The 25,387-nt window shown below is 38.5% G+C and overlaps 1 protein-coding gene across 9 annotated transcripts in view; it reads right to left on the bottom strand.

The window, feature by feature from the left end:
* CABIN1 (calcineurin binding protein 1) overlaps positions 1–25,387 on the bottom strand; it is a 118,653-nt gene that overhangs the window by 13,242 nt on the left and 80,024 nt on the right. For all 9 annotated transcript variants that reach the window (XM_075769437.1, XM_075769444.1, XM_075769443.1 and 6 more), the window contains 5 exons: positions 20,926–21,089; positions 18,831–18,927; positions 16,959–17,600; positions 16,416–16,490; positions 2,277–2,568 (listed from right to left, as the gene is read on the bottom strand). In XM_075769437.1, the coding sequence (XP_075625552.1) occupies positions 2,277–2,568; positions 16,416–16,490; positions 16,959–17,600; positions 18,831–18,927; positions 20,926–21,089 (1,270 nt within the window). The remainder of the gene's footprint in view (positions 1–2,276; positions 2,569–16,415; positions 16,491–16,958; positions 17,601–18,830; positions 18,928–20,925; positions 21,090–25,387) is intronic.

Below are 25,387 nucleotides of genomic sequence, written 5' to 3'. Positions count from 1 at the left end.
AAAACAGATGAAAACAGATTACTCTAAAAATGGGAGGAGTTTTCACAGAAACAGAGCTAATGGAAGGCAGATGAAAAAGGGTTCTGACAAAATTATAAATAATTCTTTTTAGAGAAGGTGGATGCAGAGGTAGGAGAACTGAAAAGACAAAGAAAGGACACAGCAGTAATTGGTGTCTCTCTCAGCTAGAGAAATGACCTGTCAGGTAGGTCTGAGAGCCAGAAAGCCAGATACAACGCATGCATTCCACAATGGAATGAGAGCTCTGCAGAGAGAGCCTCTTGATCTTCAGACACAGTTTCAGGGGTGTAATTCTGGCAGCTAACCCTTCCATCTCCCTCAACCAAGATGATGTATAGAAAGCATGAAAGAAGAAAGAATAATATGTAACTTTACAACCCTAACAAAGCCTAGGACATCAAAAGATTAAAATAAATGTTCCAATCACTGCAATGTGGCCTGGGAAGTTGCAGAGAGGAAAACAGGTCAGAAATGCTTATGAGTTTTACTTGAAAACCAAAAGAACACGTGAGTTCTTATCTGCATTGTCATTTCAACCAGTCTCCTTACTAAGTGTACAACAACTTCACAGAGGATTCTTTTTTTTTCCTCCCCTGTTGTCTAGGCACAAACCCAAATTACTCCCTGTTGAACAAGCCTGCCAAGATATCTTATGACACCATGCTACTCCATTCTTTAGCTTCATAAGGACAATAACAAACGTGGTTTACACATTGACTAAGCCATTCCTTCCCTATCACTCCCCTTTTCTTTTTCCCCCCTCTTCCTGGATTCATGAAAAAAGGAAAATTAGATGATTATAATGCAACTGCTAATATTGGATGTTAAATTTCAATTTTGTCCTGTACTCAGAGATTAGCAAATTGGGAAAACTGATTTCTTCCTAATTTGCTCTTCACTGCTGACGAATTCAGAAGATTACGCACATTCAGATATCATGGCTAATTACACATGGAAAGAAATGAAATACCAGAAGTATAGAGATAAAAAAAAATTCAGAAAGTCACAATACCAGATTAACAAAACATCCAGACTAGAACAGAGTCCAATCATTATTAATTAATATTATGCACCATTAAGTCTCACAAATATGGGCACTATTTCCACTCACCTGTCATTCTCCACAATGCCTGTATGTATATGGTTCATTCATAACTCTATCTGGGCTCCTATGGATTTGTCTATGGCATTTTGTGAGTAGTGTTAGGGCCCAAGCTTGTGAACAGATGGAGAGAGCACAAGGCAGCAGCAGATGCTTTTTCAGTGTTCCTGCTAAGGCTGCAAGATAGTACAGGCTATGGCAGGTGCTCTGCCACCTTAATGGGCGCAGTGTCCCACAAATGAGCACAACCATCTCTTCTGGGCACCCAAGACAAATCTGAAATCAGGTTTAATCTTACTTCATTCCCCAAAGTGGATCAGTACTGCCTTGCACTACTGCTAACAAGCCAGCCTGCCATGACAGCATTCTCATTCCATTCTTTCCTCATCTAGACAAACTGTATAGGACCAAGTACATAACACAGTCCTAAACAAATCCCAGGATCGTGATATAGAATAAATAACATTTGTTCTGTTTCTTCAATCCTTTTCTGCACTCTAACCTTGCACATAACCATACTAGGACTATAAATAATATATTCCCAACGTTCCAGTCCTGCCAGATGCTTCTTTTCTCAAATGTGGAAAGTAATAGTGACTATACATAAGACTGAAAATGCCAAGCTTCTACATGGTTCATAAAGTTAGTGTATCTCCACACACATATACAGGGCAGTGATAGCTATGCATCCAGTTATCTTAATCAGGCACTTGTAAGTCAGATGTAGACTGTCCACCAGTTTATTTCAATTGCAATCACTTCTAACTTTTTTAAAGATTTAAGGTATTTTAAAGAACTAGATCCTCACCTCTTTGAAGAAAATAAAAGAAATGTGGGGTTTTTTTAATGCTACTAGAGACTTAAATTCTGTGTTTAAAACATGACTATTTTTAGTCTGCTATTCCATGATTTCACATGCAAGTTACATAGACAGTGGTCTCTCTTTTCATCTATCCTAGTAATGAAAATATGTATTAATTATGTACATGTGCCCCATTCAAGACCAAGACAAAAATCTCTGTTTGTCTAGCCTTTTGGATATGGTCTAGTAATCAGAAAATGGGACAGAATCAGAACTCAGGCACTGACTCACCACATGGCCTTGGCAAACTGATTAGAGGGGGCCAAAACGTTCTGTCTCCTTGAGACTTACCACGTGTGAGTTCACTCATCCTGGGAGCAGTCTCTGCACGTTGACTCCGGAGATGCTCAGTGTCCTTGTGTGACTCCTGCGATGGAGGTACTGAAGATGCTGAGGAGGAGGAGGATGAAGAGGATGAGGCTGGTTTGGATTTGGAATGCAGATCATTCAGTCTCAGGAGATTTTCAGGAGTTACAGTGTCTGGATTCACTGGGGTAGGATGCAGCGTGGCTGGCGTTACTGGGAAGAAGCTCTCTCTGTTGTCCTTTGTATGCTTTGGGGTTGTGGGTGTTTCTCCTGTGGACTACATCAAAAAGGGCAGGCAGAGACAGTAAGAAAATATGTGCCAGTAATTCTGCATATGCTATCTGCTTCAGTGATAACTGCAAGCAGTACAGCTTTCTGTGGACAGAAAACACTCTCTCTAAAGTGAATATAAAATCAATGACTATTGTAAAGAAATCTTTCTCCTTTATGGATTATTTTTCTGCTCTTTATGGTCTATTTATCAAACCAACACTTGAACATTTATTCACATTTACGATGGTTTATTTAACAAATCCCTCACATCATAACATACTTTCCGACAAAATTTGTAATTGTAAGCACAAATTACAAACTCCTATGAACAGAAACACATTTCTTTCATTTAAAAATATGTTGACAAACCCTTGACCTGAACAAACAGATCTGCAGTGCCTTAAGAGAATTTGCAAATAATTAAAAGAAATTATTCTTAGTGAATGATGTGAGAAGAAATGGAGAAAGCAGACAAATGTATTTGCTTGCAAAATAAGTAATCAGCCTAACCCCAAATCATAAATTCCCAGTAACGGCAGAACCAAGTAACACTGATGTCCAACTTGGAACAAAGCTCTGGAAGATCTGTTGCCTTTGCAGAAGCAACAGTGGCACCAAGAGTGACCCTTTTCTCTGAAGCCAGAGCTAAGAATTTCATGTAATGTCACTGATTATACAGACAAGGTAGAAGGATGACATAAATTCACCAAAGAAGGGAACAAAACTACCCATAAAATCAGTATCTTCTCTATAATTTTTATGAGAAATCAAATAAAGTATTCTTGCCTGTGAGGTTATAGAATGCATTTATTTCATGCTCTTTACAGTCTTTGTTTAACAGAGACTTAGTGGACCGAAAAAAAGATACAGCTGAATGGAATCCTCAGCTGTTTAATTGTCAGTCTCATACCTCCACCTCTCATACCTCTACCATGAAGAAAAACTCGTTTTAGCCATTGTGACAGAGTATGAATGTTTGAAATAGAAATACAGAGTTCTGCTGTCAAATGCAAAATCAAATTGAGCCCTAATATCCTAGATGACCAAAGATATATTACAATGCCAGAAGAGTCAGCAGAATTTCACTGAGAGAATAGAGTAAATTTCAGCTAGAGAAAATACATATTTAAAATTCAAATGTGGGAAGCACACAAGTACTTTAAAAAAAAAAATAAAATTGGTGGAATGTATTTTTGAAGTTCCTGAACATGATTAATCAATCTCTAAAAAACATAGGATTAAAACCTGCCAGATTCTATGTGCACACAAAAAATAAAATATAGCAGCTATAATCACAACAATTACCATATTGGATCAAAAAGGTTGATTCTGCCTCTGAAAGCAACAAGTTTCTGATGTTTAAAGCATCAGTTCCAAAACTAAAGGTCTCAAGACACATAAATGGGATCACACAAACCTAAGGGAAACTAAACTGCAGAAGAAAGCCTTAAGCCAGAGTGAGATCACTAGAGGAAATGCTTTCAGCTGTGATTTAGAGGGAAAACCCTTCACACCCATGCACTTCATTAACTTACATAATACATTATGTAGAACCTGACATTTCTGTGCTTGTACTGTATCCAAACTTTTTTCAGCAGAAGTACAGGAAGGTACTACTAGTTAGGTACATATTTGTTAAAAATATATCTGCATTTCAAACTGTATTTCTATAAAAATGCACAGCTATTTCCACAGACAGAAAGAGGACATTTGGAAAGTAACTCAGCAATATTTGGATGGTACTCAGAAGAAAAATGATTAGTGAGAGAAGGAGCACAACATCATGGAGTAATTCCTACTGGAAGGGACCTCTGGAGATCTCTAGTCCAACTTCCGGCTCAAAGCAGAGCAGACTTCAAAGTTAGATCAGCCTATGTCCAGCCCAGTTCCAAATATTGCCATGGATGGAGATTCCACAACCTCTCTGGACCCCTGTTCTAATGCTTTACCACCTTCACAGGGACCATTTTTTTTCCCATCACTTCGTCCAAATTTCTCTTGCTGCAACTCTAAATTTAAATGGTGCCTCCCACCTGGTTCCTTCCTCTCTACTGAAGATAGCAATTCTATACCCCCATCCTCTCCAGGATGAAGCAACCCAACTCTCCATGACTTCATTGTCATAAGGGCACATGGTTGACCTGTGTTCAACCTCTTGTCCAGGGCTCCAAATCCTTTTTGGTAGAGCTGTTCCCCAGCCAGTTATGTTGCACAGGACTTTGAATTTCTCTCTGTTAAACCTTCCAGTAGTTCCTGTCAACGCAACGCTCCAGTCTACTGAAGTTCCTTCAGTACGGTAGGCAGCCCTGCTCTCCATCATACTGACCATGCCCTCCAAGTTGGTGTCACTCAAACTCACTAAGGGTTCACTCCATTCCATTATCCAAGGCATCAGAGCGGATGACGTCCCAGTATAAGCCTGAGGAATGCCACCAGGAACTGGCAGCCAGGTAGAATCCTCGTGGTTGGCCAACACACACTGAACTAGGCAACGGAGGCAGTGACAAACATTTGAAAGAGGAAGGCGAACCTGTAAGTTGTAGATGATCAAGCACAAAGAGAGAAAAGGTTGAGACTGAAACAATCCTTATTGGTATACACAGATGGAAGCAAACTCATATTTAATTACTCTCAGAATGAAGATGCTGTATCAGGGACAAGAAAAATAAATCAGTTTTTTTTTTTATTGGTTCCTCCAGGTGAAGTTGTGGTTTGGGCAAGATTTTTTTTTTTTTTTTGGCAGAGAACCAACCTGCCTCATAAAGAGAATAACATTTTATTTGGACAAAAGAATAAAGCTGAAACTAACATGATATTTCTGCCTCAGTAAAATCATGACTAAAAATTCTAATGTGTAGTTAAAAAGGTGCAGCCTTCTACTGAAGAATGGCAACCAAAGAAGATTTTTGTATTTATGGCTTTCAAGGGAACCTTCCAGATGTGACCTGGTGAAGAGTTATCTAAGGCTTCTGTAAATAGACAGTTTTCAACCCAATGAAACAGAGTCCTTGAAAGGAGAAAAAAAACCCCCTCTCAATTACTTTCTTTTCTCAAAAGAAGGGATGGGAGTGGAAGAAAAAGGAGGAGAAAGCTATAGAGTCAAAGCATTAAAAAAAATAAATCACCTTTGGCTCCTGTGTATTCTGCAACTCACATGGCCTTAAGGAAAGGGATTTAAAACTGCTTCATATGTTTTACCGGACCCAGAAACTGAAGACTACCCAAAAGCTGTAAGCAGAAAGCTGAGACAAGCACCACAGTGAGGCACACGTTCTTTTTTTTTTTAAGAGATTTTGGGTTCAGTGTAGAGGCAAGAATTCTAGCACCTCTGATCAGTATCCAGGTCAGGGCTATGTCACTAACTATACTATGCAAGACTTAGGGGTCCACAGTTCATCATCCTGCAGGTGACTGCCTGCAGGAAAACACAAGACTTTGTAACATCACATCCGAGAAATAAACCCAGAAAAACTCATTACAGGAAGCCTTGGATTTGCCAGAAGCACTTTATGTTCATCTATTTCTACTGCTATACCAGCAGTAAGGCGTAATAAAGATTATTTTCCACAAACATACAGTAGGAAACTGAGAAGCAGTGACAATCCTTTACCAATGTTTTATGTGGTTTCTCATTAGGAGATTTTTTTTTTTTTCATTTTTACTTTGTTGTGGCACTAAGTCAAAACTACAGAAATACTCCTTCCCCCTCTCCAATCCACCTCAGCATGCTGAGCGTCTCTATTATCACCACTGCATTTGAAATACAGTAGCTTTATTACGAAGTGGCTTTAGTCACCAAGAGGAAATGAATCTTTTCTTACATTGATGAGGACACTACTTAGAGAACAAGTGTATGTAACTGAAATAAGATGAAAGACAGGAAGAAGGCAGATAAGAGTTTTCATTGTAATTACAGGTTCATCTAGTCAAGACTGGACTTCCTTCTGGATTTTTAAAAAGAAGATGGAGGTATTGAAGAGTATACAGTACTACTTTTGTCTTTCCTATACTATCAAAGTGGATGGAAGAAACATTTAAGACTTATTAACATCCAAATGACATGTGAGAAAAATAGTTCATTACTTCCATAAATATCCACTGTTGTATTTGCTCTTCTTTAAAATGCTTAGCAAAAGTGTTCTTTGTTAGGAAGTCTGTATAATGCTGAAATTTAAATGAATAATTAGCATGAATGTTTCTGTGAGTTGTGACTATTTGCGACTTGTGACAAAAATCAGTCTCCTTGTTTGTTAAAATCTTGACTATTTCAGCATACTCCTCAGAGCTCATTCAGCTTCATGGAGGCTATGGACAACCCTTCCCATGTTGAAAGCTGATGTAAAAAAAAAAAAGTAAAGAAAATGCAGGAAAGCCAGCACTGGGACAGCCTTCCACCAACAGAAGTAGCAGCAAAAGTGCAGAATTTTTTCATAGGTGTTAGTGGGAAAAAAAATAGCTCCCTATAGTTTCCCAGTGAGGCACTTCAGTTATGAGACAACGGCAGCAGCAAAAAGAAATTGAGCATTAAGATAAAACATAAGAAAAATTTTACTTCATAGACTATCTGCAAAGTCATAAACCAGACAACCTGACCAAGGGTTTATTTTTAACATACTTATTGTTGTTTTCAAAACACATTTTGAAAAACAAAGCAATCCTACAGGAACCTTACTGATACTACTTCTGGAATGGCTCACAGCTCTTGAGCTGTGGGAAAAAGTAATGATCAAATGTTCCACAGAAAGGGAAAGTGACAGTCTTCCCAACAGAAGTTTCCTAATGAAAGATACTGGCACTGTAACTGTTACATAACATTCTCTTGTTGTTTTGTTAAATTATTCCCATGTCTGAGTTTAGCAGCCTAGTGGGACGGAAGTCAGAATCCCCCTAATAAAAAGGTGCACATTTTTAAAAGGATACCAGTGCATCACCACTAAGCCTTGAAGCAATCACACAAACTGGCTGAACAATATGCTGGCCACATTCCACAATATTACCACTCCAACTTGCTGTTCAATATTGTGTTTTAATTAAACTATACCTATTCATATTTTTTTTCTCAATCTCTCTGCAACAACATTTGAAAGAAATCTCATTTGGAACTTTTCCTCAATGTTCATCAGAACTAGCAGCAATATCCACGACCCAAATTCTAAAGAACGTTTTATTTCCTAAGATTATGGGTTTATTTCCTAAGATTACACTTGAACATACAGAAAATAATGAAGGTTTATACACATATGACTAAACCACACTCTAGCCTAACAAAGTCCTCATTTAGACAAACGCATGCAGGGGCTTAATGTCCTGCTCTACACAGGCAGACATATTCCAGCAATGCTTCCATACACAAAAACATCATTATTGAACCAAGAGAGATAAGGCAGTAGGATGAAAAACATTGACAAAGTAAAAGATAAAAAGTGACTTTTCTTTCCTTCATGTTCACTTAATGATTGCTTTCTGCAGGAGACAGAAGGAGGAGAGCTGTTAATTATATCAAGAATACACCTCCAGGATAGAGTGAGAGGGGGATGCCATGGCAACTGGCAAATGCAACCGTGAACAAAATGGTCACCCTTTGGTAGGAGTGAGACCATGAAAGAGCTCGTCCTTTTGTCCCCTCCTATCCCCACCTCCTCCTTCCCCCTCCTTTCTTGTCATTTTTGCTGCATTCATAAAGCATACAGAGAACTCAGGAAAAACAACTTTTTCTGTAAGCAGTCTCTGACGTCTTGATGTGCAGGAAGAAAAGATGAAAATTAGCAGCATGTGGGTGGAACAAAAAGGGGGGAAAACATATGAGGTAGAACTAGAGATGGTTATTTTCTAATTATTTAATATTTTACTTATCTCCTCCCATCCCCAAAGTGCCTTTATGGAAGGTTTTTAGCTGTTTCTTGAAGAAAACAGCTTGGTGGTTTGCTGGTTTGTGGTGATTTGTTGTTTTTTAAAGTGAGAATTCGAGAAGAAAATGCTCTAGACCATCAAGGCAGTTCAAACAAGTCACTCTCAAGTTTGCTCCTTGAAGAAAAAAGCCTAAAAGACTGTGCCACTGCAGTGCTGACTGCATTCCACAGCAGAAGGGCAAAAAAATCCACTGAACTGCCCTCTAGCTTCACTCACAGAAGAATTTTTCCTATTCCAAATAAAATGTAAGGTCCAATATAGAGATTGTAACATTACTAGACTGATGCTCCAAAGTCCATCCGAGCACTTTTGAGGTTGTGTGCTATTCCAGCTGCAGACCCCGTACAGCAAGCACATCCATCAGCTATGATCCCCTAAAATTCTTCAGTACAAGGCTGTGGTTTAAGACTAGCACCAGCACTGGGAAGAGTTAAACACTGGTAAAAGGAGAAAACAAGACCTCAGCTACCTGTTTAGGAACTAGAGAAGGGCAGCGACAGCAGCACTAAAGCAGTGCCTTTCCTCAACAAATACTGCTTTTATATTACAGAAGCAGCAGAACTTTATAAAATCAGGGATGTCACTGGCAGCCTGCCAGGAGCCTGAAAGGCAGAGTTGATTTGCATAACCTGATTGTGCCTTTGTGTTTGTAATAAAATTTACTTGTTTTGATTCTGGTGGCAGCTTCTTCATGAAGCATCATGTTTAATTAGATGTGACACTGAAAGATGCCAAAGAGTTTTGCCTGCAGGTTTAGAAAGGGAAATGAGGAGAGCACTCACAGTTTGGCACCAGCCAGTGGGAGAAGGTGGTCATGGATGCGTTACTTTGGAAGAGGTGAGTGCAGCTAAGGGTGAAAGGGAGGATTTGATCAGTCAGAATGGTGCAGGGAGAGCTCAAGGTTTGGCAGCTCGAGCAGGAAAGGGTGGTTGAAATTTTCTTTTCTCTCCCTCACTCTTCAGGGATGGAGTTGGTCCCAGAGCAAGGATTTTTTTTTGGCTAAGGCAGCAGTGAGTCTTAAATAACTCAGCCATGTTGAAATAGTCCCTTCTCATGACATTTACATGATATAGTATACTGTGAGGAGCCAATAGACATTTCAGCTGCTACAATGCTACCCATTACTAGCACTTTCTACATACAGTCCCATATTCTCAAGGGTCACAACGCAGGACTAGAGACTTAGTGGCATTTTGGAACTTTGCCTTTGAACACTTGTATTTTGAGAGATGTTAAATCCAGCCCTGTGTGCAATATTGATGTCTGCAATGTTTTAAGCTATTTGTTTTTATGTAAATTCAGTTCTCAGGACTGGCGATATAAAGTATACCCTAATACACAACCATGAAGTTTTACCTGTCCTCTTTAGGCTACCTGTCATGACAGTTTCAACATTGGTGAAAGCTGTAATTTTAGTATTAAGGCATTCAATATTAAGTCCACAGTAATAAAAATACCTTTTCAAATTGCAAGTCAAGAAAAAAAGAAGACAGATGTGTTCTTAGACTAAAGCATCTCCACATGCATTAACAGAATATTCTGTACACTACAAAGTTTCATCCTAGCTTGTGCTGCAATAACTTTCCCACGTCGACATGTCCTTAACAGTATCACAGACATCATCATTATATATAAAATGAAGAATTTAATGATGAATTTTAGGCAGTCAGTGGAAAGGCTTATTAGAAATTCTCTAATTATCTAGAAGTTTCACAACCGCCTTCTGCCAGCTCGTCCCCTCCTTTGTCTTAGGACCACACATTTAAGTATAATGCTATGTCAAGGTCAAACTAGTCTGCCATTTAATCTTTTGTTCTCCCTCAAAAAGGCCTCCTCAGTATTCCATTTCCAGGGACCATTAATTTCATATGAAAATCATAGTTGGCAAGACTAAAAATGTATCTTATAACTCAGAGCAATAGCTGACTGCTTTCAGGACCTCTGCAAATCTTTTTGATAACGTTCTCAGACTGAGAAAATCAAAGCAAAGTACAAGCATCCTTCAAAATGCCACTTGACCACAAAGTGAATTAATCTCTAGTGTAACTTTAGTAACTTAACTACTACTGACACAGTGACCACTACTGGATAGCAATTTCAGCCCATTTGATACGTGTATATCAAAAATTTTGCTCACACTTAAGAACTTAAATGGAAAAGGACAAAAAGAGGAAGAACAACTTTCAGCCACACCTGTTCCCCAGTCTGATGCACTACACAGCCATGCAAATGCCTGTGCCAGCACAGAGGAACATATATCACAGGAAGCACAGGAAGGACCAGTCCCCAAGGAAGCAAGCTTACTTCTTCTAGCAGTAGTTCTCACTTCAAAGTGCCGATTTAACTATGCTATGTTCTTATGCTATGACTCACGATCATGCCTTCTAGAGTTACTGCTTTAAACAACAACAAAAAAATTTCAGAAAATTCCAATACCATCACCATGAACTCATAAGTTCAACCAGAACTACTTACTTTCCTCAGTTACAAAAAGCCCATTAGATGAGATGGGTTATCGCTCTCCCACCTTTTACTACTCACTTCATGACTTTAAATACTAGCATAAGCAATTAAATGTCTTTAGAGTTATAACCCCATCCCTGATGGGTCATTACTGGTGGTCTCACATGCTTCTTTGGAAGCTGCTATAGTTTGAACCAAATTTAAGCAGTCTCTGGAAGTGTAGTCTCTTATTTTTAAAAACAGTGCAACAGGCTAAAGGGTCAATAGGCAATACTAAAAAAATGTGAATATTTGAAAAGATATTTTGTTACACCCTCAGCATACATCAGTTTAGTTGTATGATCAACTCAGCGACTTCAACAAGAGCAGTTAAATATGCAACAAGCAGCAAGCCAAAATTCTCTGCAGGACTGATGATTATACTGTTGTAACAGATAAAATGGTATTTATTTATTTTCAAAGTGTTTACTGGGGAATCTTCTGTGACACTGAAAACTGATCAGACAATATTGTTCTTGTCCTCTTAATTCTAAAGATAAGATAGAAAGATAAAAAACAGCACTAATATCAGTGTCTAAGAATGTTGCATTATCACTCTTTAGATTCTGAAGTGTGCTGAAGTTGACGAATACATCACTTTTTTGCATTATTATTATTATGGAATACTGAAAGAAATCTCCCAGCAACTTAACATTGAATACATTTTTGTATCAATTACTGGAATCTCAACTGTTTTTGCTACTCCGTTCTCACACATCACAAAGGATTTACCTCTTTATTAAAAACAAAAAAATCTGGGCATTTTAGTCTCCCCACCATTTCACTTTTGTGTTAGCATTATAAGCTCAGATTTTACTTCATCATTATGGTTTAACAGTAAGTATTACAGTAACACTGAACCTAGCCTAATACAAACACAGCAGCTTTTTCAAACTCACAAGTCTCTCTTTGGCAGCCTCTTTGAATGACTGTTTCAGGTCTTCAGCTGTTTCTGCATTAGAAATTAAAAACTCAAAGCCCCCATTAGCAGGATTTGGTAAAGCAAAATTATGTTTGCTACAGGAAAACATCAATTACTGCTGGTAGTAAGAGTTGGATCCTATTGAGTATGAGAAGATGTTTAATTGATAAGATCACGCTCAACTAATTCTGTTTAACTGGTCAGGTTCCTCACCACACTAGATCTCTAATGCTATAGCTTTTCATCCAAGTGTGCACTGAGTACACACAGGGACACCTTTCTGTTAAAGGTAGTACAGTCCGAGCACAAGCATGCTGCTAAGGACCCTGGAATGACGTTAAGCAACACCTGAACTATGAACAGCAACCACGCATAAAAAGGACCCATTTCTGAAACACAATCTTCTGTCCCTGGCACCAGCAGGGTACATCACCACCCTATGCAAGAGCTCACGCCAGAATATCTACATTAATTTATTTGTTGATGTGTCATATTTCAATAGAGAATACTTCAATTTCAACAGTTCTCCAGGAGCATGGGAACTTATCATGGCAAGGTTTTGTACCACCCTCTTTTTCTGACTTCTTCAAAGCTGGGAGCCAATCTAAGCCATCTCCCCACGTATTTACCTGACTTTGTAGAAGAAGATGCTAGAGTCTCATTGGCTCAATACATGTTAACATTAAATCAGTCACAAGGACAACAGAGGATTTCTGAAGTCAAGCAAAAGGGTGACAGTATTACCAAGCTATTAAAAAGATCAGATCTTATCATAAAAGTATAAAAACCCACTTTGTCAAATTCCATTTATGGATTGCTGTATTGTTTCCTGCTTATGCCTAAAGAGGCATATAAAAAGATTTCAACAGAGTTGTTAAATATTTAGGTTAAAATCTCTGACTGGTCTGGAAGAAAGTTGAAAAGCCATAAATCAAACAGCTCCTAATTTTAGCAGCAAGTGAAAAACTTTCATAAAGAAACCATATACTGACTGAAACTGTAAAATACAACAACCAGCAAAGACAGACATATATCAATGTGGGGTTTGTGTGCACTGGGGTTGTTTTTTGGTTTTTTGTTGTTTTTTTTTACTGTCAATTTCTTGGGATAAATGACTGAAGAACCACAGGCCCTGTAAACCTACTCAAACTGTCCAATAACAAAGCACTTCTCTCGGCTGCAGCCGCATTATACATGACATCATTTGCTTACAGAAGGCAAATACTTGCCAATTTTAAATAAAACAGGATTCAGTCTGTTGAAAACAGACAGATGTCTACAAGAGTGGCTATTGCTGTGTCTCCACACTAATTCGTAGTGTTATACTAGCACAGGGCAGCTTCACACGGCTTACAAGATCCTGCCAGAAAGAGAGGAAAATGAGACTGCAGTATGCGAATCTCATTAGCTGGGACCGCTTCCTAAAAGGGAATGTTACAAGCTTCAAAGCGCAGCATATTAAGAGGTATGTTTTATTTCAAGTGACTTAACAGGAAATCTCATCACTCCCAGTGCAGTTAAATAGTAGCTCACCTATTGTATCTACTTTCAAGTTTAGTTTGTGTACAGGTTTTCCATCATTCTAATGTTTTGCCACATGCCTGAGTAACTGTTGACTTTGCTGGAAGAGCTGGCATAGCAATCACATACCCCAGAATCTTCAAGAAAGCCCGGCAAGGAACTTGGCTGATACATGCAAGTTCGTGGAGTCATTTTTGAAAAGGCAAATACATCCAACAAGCAAACTGTAACATTACCTTTTAAAGAAGCTTATTAGCAAATTCTTTGTACTTTGAAGTCATAAATCACAGCATGACGACTCCTATTTTTTTCCCAAGATAATCTAAAAAAGTCTTAACATGCTGAGCCAAGATTTATTAAAAAAAATTAAAATCTTAAATACCACACTACAAGCAAAGAAACTTCTACTAGAATACCTCTCCTGACATTTCCATTCATTTCTACAGTTCAGTGGAAAAGTGTTACTGACTTCCTGTGGGGCACAACTTGGAGAAAGTTACTTCCATGACAATCTAATAAAGAAAAACTCCCTTTACTCTTACATCCTCTCCTGTTACTCTGCTAGGAGATGCACTGTACAAATGCACATTTCAATTAAATGTACTGTTAGATAATTTTTATCTCAATATTAACAACTGGAAACCTTTATGGATACTCAAGACTCAGATTTTCTACACAGCACATAGAAAAAACACAGGTTGGCATGCCTCCTGACAACTAAAACTAACGCCATTTCAGGAAGAAATTTAGTGTTAAAGTCATCTTGTCTAGAACAAATGCTGTGTAACAGTCTGTCCTGAGGGTCTGAACCTCCTCTGCCCTTCTGGACAAGGCAAGAATCACCAGTAAAACAATATTCATCAAACTGAGATGAGGAGAACAAGTACCCATATTTTCAAGAGAATGGTGCATGAAAACACAAGGTTCAAGCTCCACTGGAAGGCACATCTCTTGAATGGAAACAACAAATACCTGGAACCTTACACAGAAATACCTGGAACCTTACACAGAAATACCTGGAACCTTACACAGAAATACCTGGAACCTTACACAGAAATACCTGGAACCTTACACAGAAATACCTGGAACCTTACACAGAAATACCTGCTTTTCCTGCAGTTGCAGAGTAGATAGAACTAAACCTTGTTACAGGAGTTGACCTACAGCCTCAATTTTCTTCAGCTCCACTAAGCAGAAAAACCTAAAAGGAAGACCTCTTAACTCCATATAAACACAGACGATCCACCTTCTAAGTTCTTCTGCCTATTAACTAGCATCTCTAACACAGTTGCACTTTAGTTCTGAGAAGCATTTGTCATGTACGTGAACACACAGAAGGAAGGACCTGGCAATGTGCGTTATTTGAGGTTAGGTTGAAAAGATCTAAAGAACTGAGGCAGTGTTCTGGTGACAGATAACGGATTTGCTTCAGAAACTAGAAGAATTATCTGGAGGTTTAAGAAATGCATTTATTTTGAAGAATACGTGAGATAGGTATTCAAATCCTTTTCACATTAAGACAATATTTAACTTGCTAACATCAGAGATGTACCTCCTCAAAAGCTTATGTTTTTGCAAAGCAGAGATGGCTGTGTTTTACAGAAGAAAAGCATCATCCAAATTTGGAGGACAAAGAGAAATGCTGAAAGACTTTCACTGTCCTTCCATTTCTATGAAAATTAGTGCCTAGATAAAGGGAAAAAAAATCAAGCCATGGAGAAGCAGGCAATTCTCCTCCTCCCTGCAACCATCATACTTTTTTCCGGTAAGTGGCACATTGGAATGCAGTGTGTGGATATCTCTAGACTACTCATAGCACGTACTGCTCCTTGTACACTTCTACTGGGAAAGACACCTGACAGGAAGATAAAGTTACAGGAGATGATGGGACGATGAAATAATAGAAGAGATACTTGAGGGACAAAAGAGACAAACTGCAGAAAACCAGAATAAATTTCTGCAGCTCATACAATAAGTTTGTTCAAGACACTCCTGAAAGAGCTCTACTTTAAATCAGTACTAAACATGGTTCAACACATTCATAGTTATCTACCTTGTGCAGAAAACCTTAGAGATGCTTCCTGTTTTACACACTTAAGCACGATACAGACCACCACTTGTGAAACACTCAAAAGACAACAGAAAGTTTCTGAGTTGCACTCCAACAGAATTTTTTGTCAACTACTTTAATTACTTTTTGAGAGCTAGTGATCGATAACACAGACTACATGTTCACAGCATAAAACATGCACAAAGCCCCAAGCAGTATAAAACACAGACTATTAACTAGTAACATAGATTCTTCTTCAAAACATAATTTATCTCCTAGTCAAACTCTGCAGAGTAACTGCTTCACTGTGTGCTGGTGGCAACAATTACGGAAAGTACAAAAGTAGAAAATACTTTGGGGCTTTCAACTGATGGTTTGCTGGCAAAAAATGAGTGACGACTGAACATGTCGTTCAATAACCATCCCTTTAAAGTTCTATAATTGTTCGCTGGATAAACCCAGAAACTACAAGCTAAAACTAAACTGAGTAATATAATAGAGCTAAAATCAGATTCTCAACCATGCAAGTTGAGAGAGAAGGTATTTGCTACCTCTGGAGCAGAGTGTAATGTTAGCAAGGGAAGAGCTGATGAGGTTGTTAGCCCTTAGAGATCAGAGAGAACTAAGTACCATCCATGAAAGGCTGAGGAACAATGTGGACATTAAGAAAATTGTAGCGTGCCATAAATATTTCAATTTGAAGATTGTTTGGGGTTTCCCCAAAAGCTTTGGGCATGCAAACTGTCCTTCAAGCGTGACATAAACAGTAGCAATCACCCTAACAAAAGGGATGAGGTCCCTACACTAATGTGGCCTCACTTATCTTAGATGACCACAATACAAGGAAATTAGACGTTTCTAACTGCTGCACTCAGTCACAGACTTGATTGTACAGACTAAGTAATAAAAGCACACTACAAGCAGCCAGGGACTTCACAGAGCTTACCTGTTTCTGTGCTGATGCTCCCATATGCACCTGGCAAAACTTGACTGCCTGTTCAAGTGCTACTTCTTCATCCACCTGAACAGAGAATCACAGCTAATGAAGTCATAATTACTGAGCTCATCCATAAATCTAACTGAATTCAGATTAAATGGGGATGTAGAGCATGGGAGTAAATGGGAGAAGCAGCACTTCTATGGCAGAACAGTGATCTTAAGTTATTCAGGAGTATATATTCAAAGATACACAACTCTCTCTTGATTCAAACTAACATTTAGCATGAACACACCCCTCATAATTGGTATTATAGCTCTTAACTGATTTCAGAAATTTAGTTCCAAAACATGGAGGGTCCCACTTCCCCCCCTCCCCACCCCTCTAGTAGTGGTCTTGTCAAAAGACTTGTCCTTTGGGAGACATTTATCTCCCCAACTTTTGAACAGATATAGGGCCAATTGTATACTGCTTGGTTTGGCAATTATTATCGTTCTATAATCATGTCTGAGGCCATTTACAGAAGTTACAATTAATGATAAAATACTTTACCTGTTTAATCAGCATGTACGTTTCAGACATGATCTTCTCAATTTTACCCAGGTCATAGGCCATAACTTTCTGACCTTGCTGCCATACCCGATAAGCATCGAGTAGAAGTGTTTTCCCAGACTCCACATCCTCAAGTAATTTCCTCTTCCTGCTTGATCTCTGGACAGGTTCTTCAGCAGGTACTGCTTGAACTATTCCTTTAGTTGCCTGCTGATGATGTTTTGAGCTGATACTTAGCTCTTCCAAAGAAAGTTCTGGAGTCCGGCTGTCTGGAGCTCTCTCCTTTGAGTTCCTGCCAGACTGAAGACGGTCTAGCTCGCTACGTTTACAAGAAGAATCAATTTTTTCAGGGTCATTGCAATATCCATCAAGATCCATAGGCTCAACTGAACCAGGCCTAAGGAGCTCTTTAATTTCCTTGTCATTCTTGTCCTCTTGTTCCAATATGTCCATAGCATTGGGAATTTGTCCCTGGGTCACTTCCTTTACTCCATTTTCAGTACTATGTACTACTCCATCCGATAAAACTGGCTTTTTGGGAAGGACATCTTTCCCCTCTTCAGCACTAGTTTTATTAGAAACGTCTGTTGTCATCCTTCCTGAAGCAAGGTTAGAAGACTTGGAACTCTGATCTTCTGAACCCTTAATAAAAGAAGTCATTCTTCTCTGTTACTATTGAAATCAGGAAGCATTTGAGCACAGCCATGACTACCATGAATACTGACAATGAGTACCTTTACATTACTGCCTCTGCTGAAGAAAATGCATTTATTCCACGTTCATTCTTGTTTGTTCCCAAACATTAATTAATCCAAACCACAAGTCCAACAATTAAAGTATTTTAATCAGTGAAAACACCACAGAGAAATCAACAGCGCAGGCTGAACCAAAGCTGCAATGTTTTTTTCCCCCCATTACTTCAGTCTATAACTATGGGAGCCAACTAAATGAAATCCAAGGTTTCAATAGCACAAAGTTTTTTTTCTAATGTATTGAAATCAAAACTGAACCTGTTTCTTTTGGCAGCTGTGGATCAATCTCAAATTTAAGAATCTTCCCTTTGGTTGCTCTTACATAACTTCTTGTTAGTAGATCAAGAAGTATGCTAAACTCTGCTACAGTATTTTCATTTTTGTACCTTTATTTTGGTGATGGTCCAAAGGTAGAAAATGTCAGTACATCATGTCTTCTTTCAAAGACTGCTAATGATACAACTCTTTAATCTGGATTTACAGACTAACTATTTCATACACAGAGTTCCAGTGTTCTTAAGAATGTTTTCATTTAATTGTTAAGCCTATACTCTGTTAACTTAGAAAACCCCTAGGAACAAGTTCTTTCACAAATGTGTTTACCAAATAAACTTCTGATTTCCAGTTATCTTAACCTGGAAACTGATTAGTCTCTAAATGACTTTTAAAAATTAAATCTAAACTACAATTAAGTGTAATAGCAGGTGTGGTGCTGTCAAGGACTAGCAGTTAAGAATGTCTAGGCATATAATATCTAGTTGTCTGGTTTTGTTTTGCAAGAGGAATCTTAGTTCATTTTAAAAGGAAATTTCCAATAGACCCCATCTGAAATTGTAGTTGTTCTTATAGTCCATGTAACTACCATCATTTGAAATTCAAGGGACAGTCAAACCACACACCGCAATCTGTTCTGAACAACTGTATTTGTTACTAGATTGCAAGAATGAAATCAACAATGCTGGAAGAAATGTTTCTGTGTAGCTGCATATAAACAAAAGGTACTGGAAATAAGTGATAATAATGTAGCCCTTCAGTCTCAGGAGACCTAAGGAATGAGTAAACTGAACCTAGAAAAATCTAATTACTAAATCAGCGACCATTAAACACACTGCTTCCTTACCTGCGTCAGATCGTTGAGAGTGTCCTCCAACACTTTCACTGTAAGCACGAAGGCTTGTTGGGCCAGAACCTGGCGATCTGCATCACGCAAGTACTTCCTGTGCCGCAGTAAGATAACAGAAATGAAGCTAAGTTCCAAAAGCTTATAGAACTTTAAAAGCAAGAATCAAGACATTAAAAAACCCCAACCAACAAAAAAATCCAACACAACAATTTTAAAACAAGTTAGAAGAAAGCAAACAAAAACACATACAGTTGCATACTGAAATATAACACTTTAGCTGTGTTTCCTTTTACCTCTCCCCTGCCCACAATCATCAAACATGACATGCATGAAACAAAAGATAGCACTATCTACCAACAGAGGGGAGGGGAGAAATGAAAAAAACCCAACAAACCCAGAGCAAAACAGACAACCAGAATTAGTTTTCTCATATCAAGCCTTCTGTGCCCCTCAAATATCAGCTTTTTATTCAAACCTTTTCTTGAAAAAGAGTATTAGTCACACAAAGCTATCTTGAACTGTCAGGTGATTTTCATGTTCTGGATAAACCGTGCATGTGAGATTAAGGACATCAGCAAATCCTTTCTCATTGGTCATATCAGTTTCCTTTAAGTCTAGGGTTTTTAAAGCTAAAACACTGGTGTGCTAATACCTTTTTTACTATTTAGTATTATTAAGAAAAACCTCTATGTGTAAAACTTATTTTCTCTATAGCTTTATTTAATTTACTAGAGCACTATAACTTCAGTGTATTCTGACACAATGCTTCAGTCCACTTTCAAGGAAAATATTTCCAGCCATCAATCCCACCTGAGTTTGATGGAAAAATGAATTTCTATTTCAGAATTGGCTGGTTTTAATGAGAGGGCTAAAAATCAAGTAAACAATTTTGAAGGGTACTGTTTCAGTGAAAAAGCCAACATTTTTAATAAACATATTTTCTCTCTACAGTATTACATTACGTTGGTAATTTTGTGGTTTGCTTTTCAGACAAAAGATACAAAAACCTGACTCCTCATTAGTTCAGTAATAACTAAAGTTCAGCTAAAAACCCTGCATTTTTAAAACCAGGGTTGTAACAGGCATATACCAGACACACCCAGAATATTTGCATTTATAAATTCCTGTAACAACTGCAGTTCACCATGGCTGGCACTGGCTGATCCAACATGTCGTATTACTTGTTTGTTAAATTCAGTCTAGACTTATAAATAACGTAATATTTTTAGTACAACTGAAGGCTTGCTTAGGACAGAATTTAAACCTTCTATGGTCCAGTACTGTCTGATATGCTAAAAGTCAAAGTATTTTTGGCTTCAAGTTTGCTGAACATGTGGTGACATATTCCCAGACATACTACGATTTATGCAAATTCACGTGCACTCACACTCAAAAACACATGAAGAAACCTTCAATGCCTCCAACTTATCACCATCAATCATTCAGTTCAATTTCTCAAGCATTTGCCAGAGACTAATTTCAACATTTCCCACTCGGCAAGCTACTAGAATTTTACCTCAATTGCTTCAATGTTTTCCTTAGATGTTTATTTTGGTCTTCCCATTGATATGAATCTGTATATAGCTCATGTTAAATGGCTTCTTTTTTCTTAAATAAGGTTAATGCAATTAAAATTAGATCACCCCTGAATAGGATAAGCTTTTTAAATAGCATCAGCTGCCAATAGACACATAACCATTGTTCAGTCCATCAAGGATTATAGGAAGGCAGGATGCCTGGGCCGTGACCTCCCTCCCTGAGCACTGCTCTTATGCAAGAGGCCAGCAGAAGGGTGCAGAAGTCATGATGCTCTGTTCTACCAGTGAACCCCTCCACCTGACAGAAAACCTCTGCAAGTCTGTTAAGGCAGCTGTATGGCTGCTCTCAGTTTCAAGAGAAATGCAGAGAAATTCTAGACTCTATTATGGAATCCTGATCCTGGGAAAAATTAACCATCATTCCATTATATTCCCGAAATCTGTCTAAAGACTTTTTTCTTAAGCTAAGAACATCTTTAAATAAAATAGTTACACAGTGAACAAAATATATTCAAAGCTTTACAAAGTAATGGATTAAAATAAATATATCATACTTTCCCTGATCAGGGGTCCTCTGTAGCATAGATGATACTTTTAGCAAGGTGTTGTAATCCTTTAGTTGTGACAGCACGTTCAGCAGCAAGACAATCGAGCGGTTCATATGAGATGCAAAACTGCCTGGACGGTCAATCTCATCCACGGGGATGCGCCAGATTCCCTGCAGAGAAAGGAAAAGAGGAAAGCCCTAAAGAGGGATCCAACTGAAAAGGACAGAAATCTTGAAATATGGATCAGATTGTGCAGCATACTGAATTTCACTGAGGGTTGGGGAATAAAGGACAGACAAATGCTGCGGTCCTTCAGACAGGGAGATCTGGATTTAAAGTCAACTGATTCCTGCCAACAGCAAAAGAGGGAGGCTTGCAGAAGCCACAGCACACCTTGTAAGTATGCTTCTGAACTATTCCCAGAAAAAAAAAGCAAGCAGAGCCTAAATTATATTGTGCATTTTTCTTAAATGTCTGTGAATTCGCCTTCTTAAGCCAAAGCTCAACTACCATAAAAAACAAAGAGTAACTTAAAACAGGTTTTCCTGGCCTGAAAGCTGCTACTCCTGTGCAGCTACAGCAAGTTTCTATCTTCAAATAATCTGTTACTAAATGTTAGGAACTCAGTTACTGCCTTGATATCATCAGTGTTCACCGTGGCACTAACCAGCCTGATAGGAAGAATCAGATTCCTCAGCAGTATCCATTTTCCAGAGGCCGGTTCAAATAGTTGTGCCTGAGCCTTCTAATTAAATTTCTGGGATAAGGGAATCATTGGGGAGCAAGGCTGGAGACTGATAGAAACTATAATTTAACTATTGTTAGTTAGCTCAGATTTTGCAATGTCTAATAAGTCTAAGAAATGCTTTTTGGGCGTTTAACATGGATGCTGTCCAACACACTAGTCAACTGTATTTGAAAAAATGCAATGCAAATCCTACCATGCTTGCATGCTAGTATGCAACTTATATTATGACCATGCACAAAAACTGCTGTAACATCCGTGCAAACCCTTCCCTTGTGCTTAATATATTCAGTTCTGAAACTCTTCCTGTAGCAGCTCTTTAAGATGAAAATCCTCTGGTCATGTGTATCATTTTGTGACAGTGCAGGAAAGGATAGTCTCATTGATAGCAGTACCTGACTGAAAATGAATTTTGCTTTCCAAACCTTTTCAGAGAGCAGGATATACAAATATTTACTCTTTTATCCTTGTTTAAAGGTTGTGCTTTGACATTTTTAGCTTTACTTTCAGTATGAGCAAAATTCTTCAGAACTTAGTGCAAGGTGGAAGCAAAGAAAATGATCACTGCAATCATAAATGACATTTGACCACAAAAGAAGCAGATACGTAACCAGCTTGTCTACAATGGAGCCTCCTTCTGCATTTCTTCAGAGACTCTGCAATTCTACTCCATAAGATGTATAAGAACTTGGGGGAAAAAAAAAAATCACACAAATACCACTGTTTTTAAATAGGAAACAATGACTTCAAATAGATATAATGCACAGACTGTTCTGCCAAATTTTCTTACTCTTGCTTTTCCTCCTGCTCTCTTATCTTCCTCCCAAGTGATCACAGACACCCCCATTTTCCCTCTTTACTCCCTGAAGCTTTCTTTCAAACTTTTTTTTGTAGCTCTCCTTTTCCAGAAAGTATGTAAAACTGTACCATGACTGACCCCCAAGGCACAACCGTCGCTTCCTCCGATCCCCAACTGCCAACCTCCAAAAGTAACTTCTGCGGCTTGGTGGCAAAGATCTTATCTGCTCATGCAGCTCAGTAGCTCTCAAGCACATACAGATCTTGCAGGTAGCAGTTCCGTAAGACAGCACACACTTTATTTAAATAGAGAAGCTTTTTCTTCCCCCAAACTATACAATGACTTTCCTTTCAGGTTACAGATGAACGCACATGTTCTGGAGCTGGTATTTTTTGCTTCTCTGCATGCATGTAAACTGGGTTTCTGCCAAATCCTAAACCAACTGAATGCCTCAGAATGGCACCACATTGCAACAATCTACTTAGCCAATTTAACTATACAAAACAATTTACGGTCAACTTAGATGCATACTATAGGAATGGAAGACAGCCAATGCGTAGGTTCGTGGTCTTTTTTGGTATTATCTCATCCTTCATTTGAATTGGAGGGAGCTTTCTGAAACTGCATCTGGAATCAGTTGAAAATAATTTGCAGCTCCTCCTCACATGTCCTGTGTATACATTTTAATGCTACCCCAGAAAGAGCAATAATGCAGTAAAACCATATGCAATGACAGAACATGCTAATAGCAGCCAGAAAGCCCCAAAAGTGACAAAGTCCATCTGATAGAAACAAAGTTACATGTTTCAGAAACACTGCTCTTCTTTCTACAACAGGGCACGCTGGAATAGCTTAAGTTAAAACTCACAGTAGATGTGTTCAACTTTATCATCACGGTTACATAGAAGGTCTGATTTAAAAGGAAAGTCACTAACTTTTCATGTGTTGACTTGCAGTTTTACAAATGCAGAACAGCAATAAATAAGATTACTGTCCTGTGTTACATACCTGCCTGTTTCACATGCAGCCTCAAGCCAAAAGCAGAAAGAAACCTACCATCTGGAGTCAGAACAATCTCCATTCCTTAAGCAATATGCAAAATATACTGCAACTTTTTTTAAAAAATAGTCTAGCATTCAGCTTTTTAAACAAAACTTAAGAAACACAGAAATGCAAAGCTTGCAAGGAAAAACCAGAGAGGAGACTGGAAAAAGTTACTCAGTTTGACTAAAATTAAAGTTTTCATATCATCATTTGAAAATTCAGATTTGTTAGCAAAGTACCTCCCTTGAAAGTGCACACACAAGGAGTGCAGATCCTTGTGACAAACATTTGCAGCTCTTTGAAAGGTTTTGTTACGGACTGTCACCACTCTGGCCGCTTGACAAAATGTCTCTGGCCACCAAAAGGATTTTACGTCCAATGCACCACTCCTGTTTGCTGGCCACCATTCCTGCAGCTGAAAGGTTCTCCTCCCTTCTGCAACAGCCAGCGAAGCTGTTTACATGAAACCAGAGGAAGGAGTGAGACGTTTCCAACAACTCCAGAATGCTTCTCAAGACCCAAAACATCAAGCTGCTCTCCATGCCTTCCTGGCTAAACAAACACTCTGTAAGAGCTGGGGGTGGGGGAAGGAAGCCTGATATGCACTGCCAGAAAAAAATAAATCTGGGAGTATGAGAAAATTCTGTGCATAACTTAATACTGAATTTTACATTAAATATGAAACTGAATAATAAAGTCAGTATACTATATTCCTGGTAGCACTTTTAAAAACTTTTTCAGCTTGAAACTTACTACACAACCCCCCCTTGCAGAAGAATTGAAGCCTTGGGGAAGAGGGCAGGGAGAAGAGGACCATGCTGCACAGCCACAGCAATAGTGGTTACTTTCTAGTTCAGTCACTGAAAATAGAAAGGAAGGAAGTGCTTATTATTCCTCCATGCTGCTTACTCCAGAGCTTTACGGGAGGGGATTCCCTGGGGTTTAAGAATGCCTCTCTGAGGAGGAAAGGCTGACAGTTCTCAGCAAAAGCCAAACTTCTCTGGGGATGGCTGCTGCTGACACTGCAGGTCAGAGTAAGCCATTTTCTAACCAGAGATCAAACTTTACTCTCTCAATGCTCTGTGATTTCTCAACGAAATGGAGAAATGCTAGTCATACTTCAGATGATCCGATTCACATATAACAAGCAAATGCTTAAAACAAATACTGCTATAAAGACAAGCCTCCAATTACTTACAACTCAATTCCCTCTTTTTTCCTTTTCTTTTTTTCCCTGAGGGTCCCAGAAGTGCAAGTTGCACCACATATAAGAAACTCAATTCCACTGCGGCCTTCAAGTGACAAAAGCAAAAGCAAAACCAAACACTTCTTCAAACAATATTTGTCCATCGCAGTAATGTCCTATTAAGAAGAGCCTTTACTGAAAACAAATCTAATTTAAATGTTATTTAAAGACTGTTATAGAATATGACAAAGCTAACAAACCAACTAAAGCCACCCTACCGATTAATAATGAAAGAACCAACACAGGACTTTAAAGTCAGAAGTTGAACTAAGCACAATTGCATAATCCCTGAAAAGTCCACCTTTTCCTAAACATTTTAAGTTTATGTTTTAATACAGGGTTAAGCACAACATACTGAAGTACTACTACTGAAGTAGCTTTACTCGTGTCCTCTCTTCACAGCTATCTAGGTCAATGTAAGATCTTGCACCAGGGGCCTGAAAAGGAAAGGAATATGGTTCAAGCTGCACAGTTTCAATACAAAGGATTTGAAACCTCACTCTTCAGCTAAAAAAGTACAGTACGGACCTTTGAATATCCCTACTCCTCCCTATAAGCATCGTTCTATTTAGTGTTCAACTTAGCAAGTATGCATTTGCTTGACTCACGACTTCCTGCTAGTTCTGAGTGTAAC

The sequence above is a fragment of the Balearica regulorum genome, chromosome 17 (assembly GCF_011004875.1).
Source record: "Balearica regulorum gibbericeps isolate bBalReg1 chromosome 17, bBalReg1.pri, whole genome shotgun sequence".
Taxonomy (NCBI): Eukaryota; Metazoa; Chordata; class Aves; order Gruiformes; family Gruidae; genus Balearica; species Balearica regulorum.
Note: the sequence above shows the minus strand (reverse complement) of the source record. Positions and strands in the feature narration are given on the sequence as shown.